Source organism: Sorex araneus, chromosome X (genome assembly GCF_027595985.1).
Source record: "Sorex araneus isolate mSorAra2 chromosome X, mSorAra2.pri, whole genome shotgun sequence".
In the NCBI taxonomy this organism is placed as follows: domain Eukaryota; kingdom Metazoa; phylum Chordata; class Mammalia; order Eulipotyphla; family Soricidae; genus Sorex; species Sorex araneus.
Window position 1 is genome coordinate 31,404,728 of NC_073313.1, and position 16,335 is coordinate 31,421,062.

The following is a 16,335-nucleotide window of genomic DNA, read 5'->3' on the forward strand; positions in this document are numbered from 1 at the left end:
GGAACAGAAGAGAGTGCCCAGAAATGTCTCTTCAACACCAAAGATTGAAACTATAACTACTTTCTTACACAAAACAAATTATGAACTTGAATGTAACATCTGAAACGACAAAATACTAAGAAAACACAGGCAACATACTTCTTGGTATTTCTTTTTCTTTTTGGGTCACACCCGGCATTGCACAGGGGATACTCTTGGCTCTGCACTCAGGAATTACTCCTGGCGGTGCTCAGGGACTATGTGGGATGGTGGCAATCAAACCCAGGTTGACAGAGTGCAAAGCAAAAACCCTACCTGCTGTGCTATTGCTCCAGCCCCGCAATGTACTTCTTAATATTGATCTTAGACATGTTTTGGGGACTCAACTCCAAATGAAACGCGGATAAAAAGTAATATCACACAAGCTTTTGCACAATTAAAGAATCTTGTCTCAAAAATATATTCTACATGTGGGAGAAGTTATTTACACATCATAAAAAATTAAGAACTCAAAAAGCTCCACAAAATTTTTTTAAATGGTCAGGGAATCTGAAGAGTCTCTTTTCCAAAGACTGATGACCAACAGATGAAAGTATATTCAGGGTTTAAGAATTAGTACAGAGGCCAAGGCACTTGAATGCATACTGCAGACTCTGGTTCAATCCCACCACCACCAGGTATAGCCCTAAACAAAAAAGTTTGATGTCTCAGTATCAGGAAAATGTATATCAGGACATCAAGGCAGTACTTCACTCCTGTGAGACTGGCCATTAGCCAAAGGACAAAGGCATTGGAGAGAAGCTTCTAGCTTCTTGTACAAATGCTGATGCGAATATAATAAACTGCTGTCATTATGGAAAGTAATATGGAGATTCCTAAAAAGTTTAAAATTATATACAATCCAGTTATCCCACTTTTGGCTCTCTGCCTGAAAAAGAAATGTGAAAACACTTATTTGAAGATATACCCCCAGATTTATTGCAGTTTCATGTACAATAGCTGGAAACAACTGGAGTACCCAGTGACTGTATAAAGATGTGATGTACATAATGTAACACAACTTGAGCTATTTTAAGATGGACGGACCTAAAGGGTATTATGCTAAATAAAATAAGTCAGATAAAGACAAACATATGATTTTACTCAGTATATAAAGGACGCAGTTTAAAGGTGTTAATTATATGAAAAAATGAACTTTGAGTAAAAACATAGTATACACATGTGACTTATAATAATGCATACTTAAAACATGTTATAATGCAATGTTACTTCAAGAGTATTTTCACCTAACTACCCCTGACAATTTCAGGAGAAACTCATTTCAGTGCTCTTTAAAAATTCAAGTTTGGAGGGCTAATTCAATGGGCTTAGCACATGCTGGAGGTCTGGGTTCAATCCCTGGCCCCACGTTATCCATTGAACACTGCCAGGTATGGCCCCACAATATTACAGTTTTGGAACATTTCATTCTCATCACTAACAAAGTACTTTTATGTTAAATGAATAGAAATTTCTACAACCATGTATGTAAACTCTCAAGGAATGCTGATGTTTTTATGTTTATGACATTTTCTTACCTTTTTTAGATGGCTTGGGTGGCACAACTGGGCCAGGTTCTATGTTGTCATAAAAATTATTCATGGCTTTTGGGTCAAAGTTTCCTATAAAGAAAATACAATCAATAGACATTTAAGCTCTTCCTCCTGCTACATAATTTTTAAAAGGAAAATATAAGATACGTAAGAAGGGAAAATTTTTCAGGGTCACAAAACTTATTACCCTTCCCCCAAGGAAATTTTATCAATGTGAGAAAAGACCTAAGTAAACAACCCCCCAAGAATGTGTCTACAATCTTATCATCCAAAAGAATACTTTCTTTACTGTAAAGCTTGTCTCCTTAGCAGGATTAAGCATGTGGTATTTTCACGGAGGTAAATGAAGAGAAATGAAAGGATGGCTGAGCTGTCTGTTTTGATTTTAATGAACAAACCATGAGATAGAAGATTAAATAGTAAAAGCATATTTTCACATCCCTCAATACTCCTTAAAATTTATTCATTACAAATTCAGCTATGAAAATAGTTTACAAAGGCTAATTCATTATATTTTGACATAGCTAAGAACCCTGCACATATGTGAAATAGCATCGGTAGCTCATGGATTGCTGTTTTCAAAACAAGGAGAATCTTACATATTGCCTACAGATTTATCAATGAGAAAAAGTTGTGGTGCCAATTACAAAATAGAACAATCAAGAACTTCTGTCCTGCCACAAATATTCTTTTCCTGAGCTACTGTCTGTATTTTAGGCCAAGCTCTCCCATGATCAATTTTGTGTTCAACTTTCACTTTTTTTGACTGAGCTCATCACTGCAAGTTGCTTGTTCTGCAAAATTCCAATTAAAAGCCTTAAAGCTTCCGATATTATACAGTACCGACAGTTCAAATATATTGAGTATCTTGATTTCCAACTGAATTGTTTTCTAAATAAAAGCTATCCTCAACAAAATATGCACTAATTTGCATAGTCTGTCCCCCAAAATACACAGATTGAAAACTCCCTATAAACATTTGTCCATAGCGTGGAAAAATAGAAGTTACTATAAAATGGACATACATGAATTCCTTTGAAAGGAGATTTATAAATGCGTAAGTATCCAAGTGTTCATTGGTGCCCAGGGGAGACCAAAACATAGTATACTGCTTATAAAAACCTTAATGACGTGCCTTGCAGGTCTTATTACAAATGCTTTTTTCTATTTGAATATGCTATTTTTAAGATAATTTTCTGAAAATAAGTCATATGATGGCACATTAATGCCACAATGCTATTTGAGAAATTAATTGGATCTTTTTATGCTTTAAGATGCTGTATATATACTTCTTCAGTTACTAAAGTTAACAGCTGATGCTCTAATTTCTAGATCCCATACAGCTTACTATAAATATCCTAACCAAATGCTTGAGTGAATGTTTTGTTTCACAGAAGAAACAAGCAAAAAATTGCTATAATCTTATAATATAGTACCAATAGTTTGTCTAACCTTCCACATTATGCACAGTATTTCTTCCACTGTCTAAAGCTAGTAGGCTGTAGAGCGATTTAGGTTTCTGAAAATAACTTTAAGGGTACCTGGCTAGATTGCTCAACTTTCATATTAAAATTTGCTTCCATTGTTCAGATACTTATCTTTCAGTTCTCCTGTTGCTAATATTTAGCTGCTAAAAATGGCAATGGGATACTTATTATATACTCTTAAAATACGGTAGAAGCTCTCTTAGCTACCATAACTAAGAACAGGTAAGGGGGCTGGGAATGTGGTAAAGTGCTTGCCTTGAATGTGTGAAGTCCTGGGTTCAATCCTTGGCACTGACAAAAAAAAGTGGAGGGTAAAGAAACTGATTAAACACAGAAATGTTTTGTTATTTTGGGCCACACCCAACAGTGCTCGGGAGACCTTGTGTGCCAGGGATCAAACCTGGGCCACTTGTATGCGAAGTATGTGCTCAGCCCCCAAAACACAGAACTGTTGAGAAAAATGACAAGTCAACTTCAACGTAACAAGACAAACGTCGTGATATTTTAATGTTGGACCAAGATCTTAAAATGGCTGTTGATCAATGTTCTGCATAATCTTTCCTATATAAACTATAGCTATGTAAACTCTTCCCTTAAGATCCAAGTAATAAACATTTCAGGCTATGTAAAACTATTACAAACCCCCAACAACCCTGAAGCACACAAGCAGTTCTAGACAGTACAGAAACAAATGTATACAGCTATTTTCCACTAAGACTTTATTTACAAAGAATAGGTAGCAAGCTATTTTAATGAAACTTGATCCATAATTATCTCTTTGGGGTTCATTCTACAGTAATCAAAACAAACTTGTAAAACAGCAAGGACAGAATCTTAGATTTTTCTGATCTCCCCCTTTTAAATCTTTGCAGTTGCTTTTATCTATATTTAATTTGCAGTCCCATTTTTCCAGTGACCTGCCTTTGAATCTTTAGCAGTAGCTTTTAAGTCTTTTGGGGAGAGGTGACCATTCCCTGCAATGCTCAGGGGACTGTACGCCCTTACAAGGTCAGCTGAGTGCAAAGCAAAAGCAAACGCCTTAACTCCTGTCCCCTCTCTCCATTTTTGCCTTTGATTTTCATAGAAAGAGAAGCTTCATTTTCACATATGTCAGCTTGAGAAACATTTAATTACAGACGAATAGTAACGGCCATCAAGGGGTTTTGGAAAAAGGCACAACTGACTCTTGATAAGCAAACTAATGTAAGCTATAGTTCATGGCCATGCTAGAATGCAAGCCTTTCAGGAGTATGCAGTGACTGTGCATATCAGTCAGCTTACAAATGAAGAACACCTCTAACCTGGTGAGCTGGATAAATGAAGTCAGTTAAGAGAGCTTCTACTGTAATACACTACTATGAGAAATTTTTTTTCTAAAAAATTAAAATTCTAAAATATTTCTTAAAACAACAAAAATTAGAATATGGAGTTTATTTTTAAAACTGAGAAATCTCATATTCAAACTTGGGATCGTTATATTTACAGACATTTCAAAGACTATCACATAGAAATACACTAAGTTTTAGAATGAAAGCTCATTAATTTATAAAATTCATAACGGAATAATGCAAAGTAACAACATAGGAACTTAATGATAAAATTGCTAAGGAAAAAATGTTGATACCCCCAAATCTGATCTCTGACCATGGCATGGGGGACTCTCAGATCTTTAAAACCAAAGTGACTGCTGTTTAAGCATCTTAAAACACCACACTATTATTTATGGTTTACCAAATAATCAAGTCTATACCTCTAGATTGAAGGAGGTCAACTTCTTTCAGTGTACAGTCAACATTTATCTGGAGTTGTCTGTTCATGCTTCTCAATCTTGTCATTTCCTCAGGCTAGTAAGAAAGGACCCAAAATAGCAATTGTGGGAAAGTCATTATCAAGCCCAACATTTAAGAACTTCATTTTATGTTAACTATTCTGATTGGTCATTACCAAAATATATGGCCATAATCCTAAGAGGGCATATTTAAGAAGTCTTATATGTATACATATATTGGGGGGTCACTGACATCTGGTGGTGAGTGGGGAATCAAAACCAGATCTGCATGTGCCTAGCCCTTTGACCTACATTTCTAAGTGTATAGTATGGTCTTAAAGGAATAAGTAAAATGTGGAAAGCAAGAAGGCCACATAAAAAAATCCGCATATAATGTGATGAGCTATTATACTATACTACATTCTATAATACGATATGCTACCCTATTATGAAGCACTGATATTTTGTTTTCATAATGAAAACTATATATAAGCAACATACATGATATTTGTGTTTTATCCAGGCTGATAAAAAAAACTATTAGCACAAATTGTAATTAGTGCTTGCTAAGTTGTTAGTCACTATGCTCCCCATCCATCCTCCCAATAACACACTCATCAGCAGAGCCATTTCCCTCCACCGGTATCCCTCCCTCCCAACTCCCATGCAAGCTCAGTTCTATGAATAAAATCTAGTTCCTCTGATGACCATTTGTTATTCCCTTACCATGTTCTTTTTTTCATAAGCCTACTTAATGAGATAGATCCTTTAAAAAAAATATGGAAGTGGTGACACACTTAGATGAATAGAGCTAAGCCCCTGAAATTCCAGAAAATTATAAATCTTTGAATGTATATCTTTATTTTTTTGCTGTTTGTGAAATAAATTGAACAATAATATGAATAATTCGCCGTTAATGCATTTTAAAATTTACATAAAGTAAATAAGTCCTGTAAGCATATAATTTACTAGGAGTAAAGAGAAGTAAGAAAAACTTTAGGAGAAAAATCTGAATAATCTGACGGAGTGATAGCACATTGGGTAGGGCGTTTGCCTTGCATGTGGCCGAGCAGGTTCGATTCCTCCGCCCCTCTCGGAGAGCCCGGCAAGCTACTGAGAGTATCCCGCCTGCAAGGCAGAGCCTGCAAGCTACCCGTGACGTATTGGATATGCCAAAAACAGTAACGATAAGTCTCACAATGGAGACGTTACTGGTGCCTGCTCGAGCAAATCAATGAGCAATGGGATGACAGTGCTACAGTGCTATGTTCCCAGAATTCTTTCCTGCAGTATCTTTCAAATTAAGTACTAATACAATCTTCAATTTGAGGCATAGATTTAGGTTTCATAATTTTCTGTTAAAAACAAGAACTTGATGGGAGAAGGATTTAAATAAATGTTTTCTATATAGGCTTATATTGAGATCTTTTTTCCTAGACTGAATGATGCAGTGAGTACATGAAAATTACAGGAACAGGGGCCGGAGAGATAATACAGTGGGTAAGGTGCCTGCCTTGCACATGGACAACCAGGTTCAATCCCTGGCACCCCGTATTTTCCCCTAATAATCACTGGGTTGGCTCAAAAACCAAAAAAAAAGACAATTTCAAGAACAAATGGAGTAGATTCTTTTCTCAGTTTTTCTTTCTTCTGCCCTCAAACTTTCCAGCCCAGATTACTCATTAAGCCTTTGAGAGGCATATAACATGTGGAGAGAGCCTTATTCTTCAATGATAAAAAGCTTTTTCAAAGCCTCCACAGGATATTCTGAATTTCTCTAATATGTATATGTTTATATCAGGATTTAGACTCCAGAGACCTGACTACTAAAACTTTCAGCATAGCTCAAGTATGAACATGTTACTATGGTGATTTTAAAAGATGAGATAGGATAAAATCCTATTAAAAAAGCATGTATTTTCCTAAGTATGTTAATGAATCAAAATGAGCAAAAGGTTATTTTGGTACACCATAATGCAAGATCTTATGCAGCTGTGAGGCATTATCAGAATAACTGGGAATGTCCATTCAATTAGTCCAAGTTTAAGATATATGCTCTAACAGAGTGTACTGTGAGCTTACAATCCCTTAGAATGGTATTTCTAAACAGGGGACCCCATCAGAAAGGTTGAGAAACATTGCCTTTGAATACTAGAGGAAGACTAAAGTCATTTAGAAATATTAAAGATTGCTTTTCCTTCCAGATTCTTATGGGCAAACATGTGATAATACTGCATCAACTGCTTACCCCTTGGCAGAAGTAAGAATTTAAAATATATCTGAGCAAACGCTTGTTTAAGTTTTCAAAAAGTGATGCAATCTTCTGAAGGATATGTGAAAAAACTATCCTTTTATCTGGAAAAGTCAAGTATCTGAAGGAGCCTATATTTATTGGGGAGGGATGAATTTTTCAGCCAAGATAGTTATGAACTCTCTGTCACAAAGTATGGAAATATAATACATATTATAGTCAAGAAGAGACTACTTCAGATTTGCTTATAACAAACTTCTCAAATGGCTCCTTCCCGAAGACAGTACAACTACTGAAACTTACTGAACTGTTTATCTGTAAGATTCCTATGTCCTTTTTCCATAGTATTTTTAGCTGTTTCTGGAAAGTTACCATCATTTGTCAAAAAGCACACTGTATTTTCATGGTGGAGGGGTTTCAAGATCGCTGTGTGTAGCAGTTGTTTGTAAAATACTAGAATCTCTGACATTTCAATGTGAAAAATTCTAAACATTTTTAAACCACGGCAGAAATGTCTTCGTCAACTGTCTCAGCACTTTAAGTCGCTCTTTTACAGTGACTAACTGACTTCAAAGACCTCTGATACTCTGGTGGCCTGGACCTAATTAATGCATTTGGTACTCAAAACTGTGGGTTAGTCCAAAAAAGACAAATTTGTCAGAACAAGGTGAATGGGAGGATACCTTGGAAGGGTAATTGGCAGCTCTCTGCATCTTCAACTATTAATCTACAATAGTATAATTTAAATTCCCTCTCTTCCAAGGAACTGTCACATCTTTGAACCCTAATAACAAAAAGCTAATTTCTACCTAGGAACACTAAAGGTACTTAATTGATAGTATTACCATTTAGTTGACCAGCACTTCTGATTTACTGTCTTATATTATCTTTTCTATATCAATATAAACTCATACAGGTTTATAGATCAACATATTTCTTTCACATACACATCTGTGTGAGATGATATCTTCCACATTTAATACAGTGCATTTTTTGCAAGTAGATTTAGAGAAATGATTGTGGTCATACATCTTGCACTTTTCCCTAAGCTTTGAAACTTACACATAGCTGGTCACAAATATCCATTCCAGTTCTATTAGGCATATGTATTTTGAGACACTGCTTGATGTAAACTTGAAGGTAAAATTATATGCTTAAGAGCAAAAAAAAAATCAAAGCCCTATTGCATAATTCTCTACACACTTTAGTCTTATACTGATTATAATATTATGGTGCATTTGTTATAAAATTTCCTTTCATAGATGGAAAAAATCAAAGCACAGAAGTTAGAGAAAGGCACTTAGTGCCAAGGCTAGCCTAGTTCCATATCCTATCTGAAATTGCTTTCCACTGTGTCATGGTGCCCAAATGAACAAAAAAAAGAAACTGACTAAATATTTGATTAGTTAACAATATATTATCATTTAATTATTCATATTCCTAAAGTTATAAGTAAAACAAAGTCTGAGATGTGATAAAGCACACACTTTGCATACATATGAACTGGATTTGATTATGAACACCACCCCCCACCCCCCAAAATAGATAAAAGTCTTAAAAGAGGTTACAGATTTGTACATGTGTATATATCTCAATCACACTTTCCCATTATTCTGCAACAAATATTTTAAGAACACTATTTTGGGTAGGCATTGTATAATTTGCTTATTTTATTTAATTCAAACAAAAATCCTGTAAGATAGGTACTCATGCATATCATGGATAAGTAACTTTCTCTGTGCTTGATTTCTTATCTCAGGGCATGAGTATATATAAATAGACATAGGAGTCAAATTCACACCTAACTTGAAAGTCCTCCATGTTATCCTCCATTTTACTCTAAGCAAAGGGAATCATATTTGAATTTCTTATCTCTGTGGTATTATTACCTACAGGAGCTAAAGATTTCTGAAGCTGGGTAGTGTCTACATGGGGGATCTATATATTAATCTATCATATGCATTTAAAGTTTTTCTATAATGAGTTAAGAATAAATCATAGCTCAAGGCAGCAGTTTCATCAGCATCCTTCTTTTTCTAAATTAGTCTCATCAACAAAAGCTCTCATGTAAATTTGTTTTAAAAGCATAACCCTATTCTACATGGGACAGCTCTCCAACAACAAACCAATAGGGTTTTATTTAGCAAAGACTGTCACACGGCAAGATGTAGCTAAACAAAGTGTATATACTTATGTTAGAAAAAAAATGAAATTTACATTAAAAAACCTGTTTATGCTCTAGAAGTACCTAAAGGACTACAAAGTACTGAAGCAGGACGGGTGCGTGCCTTATAGGTACTTTCTTTAGTAGTTCCCCAACCAGAGGATTCAATTAACACATAACTTGCAGTGAATAAAAATATGAAACAGGAATTAGATTTACATGAATATCTTCTTTCAGTTGATAATTTTGCTGTTTTCCAAGTGTTTTTCTGTTTGCAGTGCAGGGGATCAAACATGCGAGGCAAATGCTCTTTTTTTTACAGTTTCAAGAAACCAAGTGGTTTAATTAAAATCTTCCCTTCTCGTTTCTAATACTGAATACACTTAGGAATTCAGTCACTATTAGAGAAGATTTAAGTTATTAAATATGCCCACTTTCAATAGTCTTCTAAAAATTTCCACTACTTATTACCAGCAAACAAAAATTTGAAACACTTCAAAATAGCATTCAAAGCTACATTCCACTCTATCTATTCAAATTATCCTCTTTTAAGACAACAGATATCTAAGTTTACAGGAGGGAACTCTATGGGTTACCTCTTAGAAGTCAATCTGCCTGGATTACTCTCATGCTCTCTTCCCTTCTTAAATGTTTCTCCCTTCTCTCTTTCCATACAGTAATGTTATATTTAGTTCCATACCCTTTCACTTTATTAACCTGATGAGAATTGGATGAAAACTATGACCCTACTTCCAATCTGAAACTGTTATTAGGGATTCAGAGACATCCTTGGAAGTCATGAACCTTCTCTCTTCTCTAAACTTAGAGATTGCTCTCAGATTAGGGAGGTTAGAAAAATGAGGAAACACTGTTGAAAGAGAGGTTGAGGTAAGCCTTGAAGAACAGAGAGGATCTATACATGCAGAGCTTCAGAAGGACATTCCAGCAGAAGGATAATGTGAGAAAGAAGAGAAATGCATTGAGTATCTAGAGAAATCACTTGATGCAGGAATTCTCTCATTACCTTTGACTATATAGCACTTAACATGCTGCATTATGGTTCTCTGTTGATGGATCTACTTCTCCTACTAGTAGGCACGCACTAAAAATACCACATTCAGATTGCAATGCTTGTTGAATGAATGAACATTGAAAGGTGGAATGATAGGTTGGATAGAGGAATGTCACAAGATTTTAGGAGACATCTTTCAAAAATTTCAAAATTGTTTATATTCAACACTTTCCCCAAATGTGAGAAAACTATTTTTAAAATGTTTAAAAAAATACATATATCTTAGAAGATATAAATGAACGTGTGGTAACAACTTTTAAAATATTTACTAAGGGTGCACTTTTCATTTTTATTTTGACAGAAAGCCAATTGTAGTTAGATACAACACCTTGATCATAATTGTCACTATTTGGGAATACTGATGAGGCTATGGAATTCCTACATGTGAAAACAGGAACGCATCCCATCATTATGACAAGAACTGCTGAAGGCCGAAGGAAATTCGTTCATTTTCAAAAACCAAAATTAAAACCCAGCCAGGAACAGAACCTAAAGGGATAAAATGGCTGGGCCAGCAAGGATCATATGCACACAGTCCAAGAGATGACTTACCGTTGGGATTGCAGTGGTGCAGCTGACCCTCCTGAGCCGTCTCTGCATCAGGTCATGCTCCATACCATTAACTTCAGCCTTCAACCGGTCTAGCTCCTCTTTCTCAAGTTTCAACTGCTTTGCTAACCTCTCCATCCTTGCTCGCTGATGTAACAGCAAGGCTATAGCATTACAGACAAAGTCATTGCAGAGAATAGCATTGAACAAGTGATGGGAAATTTTTCTATATGCATGACAACTAAGTAGCATATAAAGACCCCAGCCACCCAACTTAAAGTGGCCCTTACTCTTGTCTTTCCAACACTACCATAACTGCTTCAGCTCTTGCAACAACCACCAAAATGACATAACCTATATGTTGCTCTTATTCTACAGTTCTTAGTTTTCCTGAGATTCTTTTAAAGCACAACTTTGTGTGCTTTAAACAGGCTCAATACTTGGTATATTGAATTACTATCAATTCTATACTAAAAGAATACTAAAATCTCAGGTTTCTTGAAACTAGAAACTATCTAAAAATTCTTTTTTATATTATTAGTTACACCTACCATTAACTAATCCAACAATGTTCTTTCTTTTCAGTCCTACTTTTCTGTCTGTTTTGGGGCCATACCCAGCTGGGCTCAGGAAACTATACAGGGTGCCAGGTATTGAACCCAGGTGTGCCACCCGCAAGGCATGCTGCTGTACTTTCTGTTTGGTGCTTCCAGTCCTACTTTTTACAAATACATTATTATTTATTATTATTATTGTGCCCTTCAGCCCAATGTCTTTAGATTTTTTTTTAATTTACTGATTGATTTTTACATCACATCCAGTGGTTCTCTGGGGATCACACATTGCTTGGGAATCAACCCCAGGGCTTCTGCATGTGCTTCAGTCCTTTTTAGCTAACTCCCTGGACCAAGATTCAAATTCTGGTCCAGAGAGCCAATACTGACTTACGGTGCTTGCCCTGCATATGGCCAACTCAGGTTCCATCTCTGGCACTGCCTCTAATCGCCTGAGCACTGAGGGTTGTGGCCCCAGTATCCCCGGACCAAAAACAAATTCTTTCACCCTGATAAAATGCCCACCCTTATCCTACATTATAATTTTGACAATATCGACTTCACTTCTATTCTTCTCCTGATGAATATTCTTCCCACCAAATCTTATTAGGTCACAGTTGCCAAGCCTACATTTTCATATTTTAATACGAAGTCTGTATATATCTGAAGCCCTAACCATACTTTTAAGAAACCTTATTCTTCATACTATTTCCAATATTTAATAAATACCATTTAATTCAAATGGAATAACTAATATAAGCTACTTAACTTTGAATGCAAGATTGCTGACTCATCATGAAGATTCAATTTTATTAAAGGGCTAGACTTACCTTGGGTATAGGCATAGTCATCGGATCCAGAACTAGAACTCCTTTGATATTTATGGCTCCCCTTCTCCCCCCCAGAGCCTGGTACTACTGAAATGGGCTGAATAGGTTCTGGGGCTGCAGACTGATCTTCTTGGTCCACTAAATTTAAAAGATTTTCAGTCACTGCTCGGCCGACAGTAATTTTAAAAACTGTAGTTGGGTTTGGTATCACCCGTGGAGATGGTGATGGAGCACATGAAGGTCCAGTTGGTTGTGTATACGTAATATACACAGGATTAACGCTAAATGGAGGTTTGGGTTGACCTGATATTCCTCGTGAAGGAGAACTTGAAGGTGGTGTGGTAGCTGTGTACATCGAGTGTTGATTCCGAGGAGACGGCTGGTTACTGATAGGTGAAGGACTCCTATTAATTGCTGTCCCAGGTCTTTGAGAGGGCTCAACTGTAATTTCTATCTTCTTCATGGATCCTTTGGATAAGCCAGGGGTTGCGTACGGGAGATAGGCTACTGAATGACTTCCCTGTTTCTGATAGCTAGGAGGTCCTTGTTGATATAGGTGGGGTGGTGTAGTTGAAGGACTCGGTGGCATAAAGATGTGGGAAGTTGGGTGGCCCAATGGGGAAGGTTGCACCTGATGTTGTGGAGAGCTGAAGGGTGATGGGCACTGAGAAGGAGGTGGTGAATGGTAGGCAGGTTGAGGGATCTGTTGCTGTTTGGGAGAATACTGAGAAGGCTGATAGTTCGGTTGATGTGAATAAACAGGTAAAGGACGTTGGTTATAATGAGGCACTGGGCCCTGTGGTGAGGACTGCCATGGCATACTCTGAGGCGTTTGTCTTCCTGATGAGCTCTGAGATGTCTGTCTAATATAAACAGAACCAGGAGACCCATAGAGATTGCTTGGAATTTGTGGAAGAATTTGTAAAGCTCTTGGTACGGTGTGTCCAGAAGGGAGGTTTTGGGATACTGTAACAGTAATTGGATTTGTACTATACCGAGGTATGTGCATGTATGAAGGAGGCGGCGGCGGTGAAGGCCCTTGCATAGCAGATGGATTCATTCCTGTTTGCATGGAAGATGGCTGTTGAGGTGGCTGTGAAGGAGGAGTAGCTGCACTTCTGTTCTGTTCATTCATAAAAAATGGATTGTAATTGGGAGTAGCAGCCACCACAGCTGGTGCTGAATGTGGTTCCTGAACTAAACATATTAGCTGTTTACCTGCTGCATGCTGTGGATCAATATGTCCATCACTTGAGCTATGTACCAGTGTTCGGCCACCATTAAGCTGTGCTCCATCTCCTGGGTGGTAGCTCCCAGGGGAATGGATACCCAGATTAATATGCAAAAGGCGATTTCTATTCATCCTGTTGTCATCCGGACTATGGTATTCCATATATAAATATTTACTGCTTTCCTGGGAAAGGACTCGGCAACAGGCTTCAAGATTGTTGTTGTTCTAGTGAAACAAATAATAAATGAACATAGGAAAAAATTAACAAATTGTCCATAGTGATGTCAAACTTTACCTGTTTTATGCAAATATAAAATTTCCAAAGAATAAGCAGGCTACGGTAGTCTACATACAAAAGCTTCATGGCCATCAATCCTGAAAAGCAAGTATCAAATAATTCCTATTATTTTACAATTAGCTCATATTACTAGTATGACCACTACTGCTATTGCCACAGAAATGTAAAATACTTAGTGATGAATACTGTGATTGAACCCCAAGTTTTCTAACTTCAAATCCAGGACTCACACTTGCTTCATCTCAACAAATTTAAATGCTGAGCTAATAATGGATTCATCACAAGTGCTGAAATATACAACTATAAGTAATATCCATCATTAATATTTAAAGTGATAAACATCAAAATAGCCATGCTTTAGTTTTCAGAAGGTACTGAAACCACAACAGTGGTGGGGGAAATTATCATAAAATTTCTAGAGTCAAACGATATAAATTCTAAAGCAGACTTTAAACCAAATTTCATCCATATATAACTTCAACTATTATTATCAAAGCTTTTAATGCTACAAATATGCCACTCAAACCAAAAACTAAATCCATATTTGAACTATGAGTAAAGTTCCAGGACTTTGTCGAAGTGATGGTAGTTTAACAAAAGTTAGGTCTCAGTGGCCTTAATGAAAACCATTCACACTCCCAATCACATAAGATTTTACCTACTGAAACAATGTTTGGTATATTTCCAAAAATCATTTAAGGATTTGAGATGTTCTCGAGCCATGCACACAGAAACAAAGATGGTAATAACAAGGTAGCAATAAGCTGACATTTCTGAGGTTCTGACAATAATTAAACTAAAAAAAAGTCTGGCATTTCTGATTTTAATACATAAGGCAATTTTCCATTAACATACAGAATTACAAGTAACCGTATTAGCTGAGAAGAGTATCATTCATTGCCTTTGAAATTGTGTATAAAAGCTTTTTAATTATTGTGACATCCTCTGTAGTTCCTAAACGTACATTCAGACAGGCACATATGGACATACAACTATATGTTTATTTTATTTTTTTGCTTTTTGGGTCACACCCGGCGATGCACAGGGGTCACTCCTGGGTCTACACTCGGGAATGTGCTCAGGCGGTGCTCAGGCGACCATGTGGGATGCTGGGAATTGAACCTGGGTCAGCCTCGTGCAAGGCAAACACCCTACCCGCTGTGCTATCACTCCAGCCCCTATATGCTTATTTTAGAGTAAAAAATAGATTCTATATAAAAATGGGGGAAATTTTACTTTTGTTGAGACATAAGTACAGTTAAACCTAAAATAAGGACAACTTTAGAGGTGGAGGAACTCTTATGGCTTTTCTACTCATATTCAACTCTCACAGATGAGGAAAAAGACACCTGGCAAATTACATGGTTTAACAACCGGAACTTGTCTAGCTAACTGGAGAGCCAGTTTTAGATTCCTGGTCTTCTGACTCCCAGTTCTCTTTCCACAATAACACAGTAATTTCAAGGGAGAGGATGTTAGGCCAAAGCGCATTCTAATATAGAATGAAGTGCTGGAAAATAAAAGATTCAATACAGCAAGCTTTTGCAAAATGAATTTTCAGAAATTTAAAAAGTTTCTTTTCCTCCATGGCTAACTTTTATCCTGTTCCTTTTATAAAATTTTAGTACTAATATTGACATACTTTAAAAATAAAACATAAAACACTTGGAGCCACAGGAAAAGGTTTACTGAAGATTAAGGAAAAAATAATAAGAGCTCAGTGTTTTGACTTTCTTCTTGCATGGAAATCATACTGATCATAGGGAAAAGGCTAAATAAGCAAATCTGGAGGGTTCAAACTGATTGTCAACTGGAAAGTATTACTGGAAGTGATGAACAGAAATGTATGTAGAAATAAAGCACTCCCTTCACAGTTTATTAGAAACCTGTGGATAGAGAGGAAAACAAAACAGTTTTATTTGAAACCTACAGCAGTTATGGACTTTATTATTTGGCATTTTACTAATTCTAAAATTTCTTTTTTTTGCTATGTGGAATTAGTCAGCCTGGCTAATGACAATCGCTCCCCTGAGAGTCCTGAACTCCAGTAAGGGTGAGTCCCCCCCACTCCAAAGATAAAGCAGAAAAAAATTATCAAACAGTATAATAGCAGTTAAAGAAATCAAAATATTTAACTAGATAAAGAAGTCAGAATATTTAAGAAATCAATGAGCACTTCAGAAAATATTGGGGCAAGAGACACCATACTCCTAAAAAAATCGAGTGATCCTCAACTGAAGTATGAAAAGGGGATCATATTCCTAAAAAAGGCCACCCTAAATTAAAAGATGAAGTCCAGAAGGAAACTTTAAGGTCTGTCTTTTACATGCAAATAGAGAACTACTACAATCTACTAATCCAATTCCATGCAATTCCAGAACAACTACACTCTACTAACCTTAAAGAAATTAAGACTTCGGACAGTGAAAGCTATCAACATCACTGAATTCAATTTTTATTTTTGAGTCACACCCACTGGTGCTCAGGGCTTATTCATGACTTTATGCTCAGAGATCACTCCAGGCAGTATGGGTGCCAGGGATCAAACACGGCCATCTTT

At 36.5% G+C, this 16,335-nt stretch overlaps 1 protein-coding gene across 9 annotated transcripts in view; it reads right to left on the reverse strand.

Annotated features, from left to right (window-relative positions):
* TAB3 (TGF-beta activated kinase 1 (MAP3K7) binding protein 3) overlaps positions 1-16,335 on the reverse strand; it is a 67,877-nt gene that overhangs the window by 16,840 nt on the left and 34,702 nt on the right. For 7 of the 9 annotated variants that reach the window (XM_055122369.1, XM_055122367.1, XM_055122368.1 and 4 more), the window contains 4 exons: positions 12,247-13,702; positions 10,866-11,026; positions 4,809-4,902; positions 1,557-1,640 (listed from right to left, as the gene is read on the reverse strand). In XM_055122369.1, the coding sequence (XP_054978344.1) occupies positions 1,557-1,640; positions 4,809-4,902; positions 10,866-11,026; positions 12,247-13,702 (1,795 nt within the window). The remainder of the gene's footprint in view (positions 1-1,556; positions 1,641-4,808; positions 4,903-10,865; positions 11,027-12,246; positions 13,703-16,335) is intronic. The other 2 variants (XR_008627364.1, XR_008627365.1) reach the window with 1 other exon arrangement.